Source organism: Triticum urartu, chromosome 7A (assembly GCF_056163025.1).
Source record: "Triticum urartu cultivar PI428250 chromosome 7A, HENAU_Tu73, whole genome shotgun sequence".
NCBI classification, from domain to species: Eukaryota; Viridiplantae; Streptophyta; class Magnoliopsida; order Poales; family Poaceae; genus Triticum; species Triticum urartu.
This window is the reverse complement of record NC_141879.1, coordinates 664,744,294-664,746,904: the sequence shown is the minus strand read 5'-3', so window position 1 is coordinate 664,746,904 and position 2,611 is coordinate 664,744,294. Positions and strand designations below refer to the sequence as shown.

At 57.8% G+C, this 2,611-nt stretch overlaps 1 protein-coding gene across 1 annotated transcript; it reads right to left on the bottom strand.

The window, feature by feature from the left end:
- Positions 1-368: 368 nt before the first annotated feature.
- Positions 369-2,298, bottom strand: LOC125522467 (protein G1-like1). Its single transcript, XM_048687526.2, has 2 exons — positions 2,057-2,298; positions 369-1,556 (listed from the first exon to the last, which is right to left on the bottom strand). The coding sequence occupies exon 2, from the start codon at positions 1,525-1,527 to the stop codon at positions 721-723; it is 807 nt and encodes a 268-aa protein (XP_048543483.2). The 5' UTR covers positions 1,528-1,556; positions 2,057-2,298; the 3' UTR covers positions 369-720.
- Positions 2,299-2,611: the final 313 nt, after the last annotated feature.

Genomic DNA, 2,611 nt, shown 5'->3' with positions numbered 1-2,611 from the left:
TGTGGATTTTCTATGCAAATTCATGCAAGATTCATCATATAAATTCAATATAGTTTTTATCACCAACGTGCAAACCAATTGGAAGCACGCAACCAACATCATATCATATGAATCAAGGATTTTCTTGCCCATAAATAGAGAAATATACAGTGAAAGCATACGAGAAATCAAGGCAAAAAAAAGATGAAACATACAGATGATGCATGAAACATTTGCCACACGAAAATTCTGCAGAAAATGTCATGGCAATGCTAGTCATAAGAGCAAATTAAAATCCTAGCAGCACATCAGTAAGATCTGTTCGACGACAGGAAGAACGCAACAAATTAAATGCATGTTGCCATGAATCACTCGATCAGCAGTGCACATTGTAGCAGTGGAAATCCCCTTGACATTTCAATCGAGCCTTGGATTAATTATATCTGCATACACAAATCAACCAAGCCTGCACGAACGCTGCTAGAAAGTAGAAACCCTACAGTAGCAAGGAGGAGGAGCACCACTAGCTCCCAGCAGGAAATGTAGCCAAAAGGGTGAATAGTGTTTGGTAAGAAGAACAATAGTACGTTCATCGATCGATCGATGACACTCATCCTTCCATCGTTCCGATGATCGATCAAGATTACGGCTAGATATATAGACCTCCGAATTAACTTACTTAAGCCCTACCTTGCGTTGCTTTTGCTAGGATCGCATCCATGGATGCAGCCGGAAACCTCGCTAGTTGAACACGGAGAGCGGCAGCATGCACCCCGCCGCGTGCGCCTCCGCTGCCGCCGCCATCGCCATGGCCATCTCATCGCCGGTGCCGCTGCTGTGGCCATTGCTGTGGCCGTTGCTGTTGCCGCTGGAGCTGCTCGGGACGGCGGCGTCCGCCTCGTGGCCGCCTGGCATCAGGAAATGCGCGTGCATGTAGTGCTGCGGGTGCGGGATGAAGTAGTGCCCCTGCGCCGGCACGGCCCGCGCGACGAGGACCTCCGGCGCGCTCTCTGGGGGGGGCGCTGCTACATGGGTAGAGGCGGGTGGGGGTGGGGACGGGGCGGCCTTGGCCGCCTTCTGGGACGACGACGGCGGCGGGCGCTTCCGGCGCTTCTTCTCGTAGGCGATGCCGCGGGCCTTCGCCTGGGAGTCGCGCACCTCGAGGAGGTAGAGGCGGACGGCGCGCGCGCCGAACGGGTTGGCCTCGGGCCGCCCGCCGTGCTCCTCGAAGGCGGCGCGCAGGCGGCCGACGAGCGCGTCCAGGCTGCCCCAGGCCTGGCGGAGCGGGCACGGGCACGGCGCCGGCGGGGAAGGGTGGCCGAAGAAGGGGCAGCCCGCGGCGTGCACCTTTGTCTTGCCGAACTGGTCGAGGTACCTGAGGAACTCGAGGACGTGGGCGCCGCTGCACCGCGAGAGCTCCAGCGGCGGGCGGTGGTTGCGCAGGTACTGCCCGAACGTGTGCCAGTCCCGACGCTTCTGCGACTCGTACCGGCTCGGCCGCGCAGCCGCCTCCGCCGGCCCCGGGCTGTCCACCGGCGCTCCCTGCATGTCCGTCCTCTCCTCCTTTGACTTCAGATCTGCATGCGAGACGGCCGCCTGTTAGTACATACGGAGCTGCCTGAAACCAAAAGCATCTTAATTTTCACTCAGCAGCCAGCCAGTAAGCTAGCTGCTTATCAGTTCGCTGCATGGTTCTTCAGCTCAGCTCATATGGTGAGGTGACAAATCAAGCTAAGCATCGGCGAGAGTCTGTAGCTGTACATGCTAAGCTTCTCGAGGGCGCACGAAAATCTGACTCTAGGGTTTCCTAAAGGGGGAATCGAAGTGGATCGGCAGCAGCTGGTCCTGAGCTAGCTTGGAGTACGGTGCAGGCCCGGACGGACCAGAGCGTGGCATCCAAGACGGCCTGAATCTGAGCTCGGCCGCTGCAGCACAGCAGCATCAGCCAAGAAACTGACACACACGCGCGCGCGCACGCGCTGGACCGTGGTCATCTCAGCCGCACAACCAGCAGCTAGCCGCTGGCCGCCGGAGGGCCCGGAGCTACAGTACGAGGAAGATCAACCAGACATCTCACCTGGCAAGCACGCGGTCGACGAAGCCGTCCGGACGACGGAGCAGCTCGGGTAGAAGGAGAGATCGATGGACGCCGAGCCGAGGGAGCGAGCGGGCGATTGGGTGTGGTGAGAAGGGAGGAGGAGGAGAGGGAGGAGGGACAGTGGGGTGGGCGGGGGTGTGTGTATATAGGAGGGTAGATAGCCGCGGCACGGGAGGAGGGGGGAGGGGAGCCGTGGGAAAGCTGCTGTGGGGGTGAGGGGACGGGATTGAGCTGGGGGAGCTAGCTAGCTACTGTAGCTAGCTTTGTTGATGATGCGGGCGGGTGAGTGAGTGAGGAGACGGAGACCGACCTGACCGGTGGCGGTGAGTGACCCCAATCATTTAAGCCCACGGCAGGTGCAACAGTGTTCCTGATGTATCTACGTACGTTCGTATGCACCCACCCGGCCGCCCGTGTTTGTATTTCTGCATGCGATTTATGAATATCTGTACGTCCATTCTCGGGAAGTTCTTGTGTGCATGTGAACTAAATGGTGAAACCATTTTTTTGTATCTCAGCATGCAAATGCAAGCA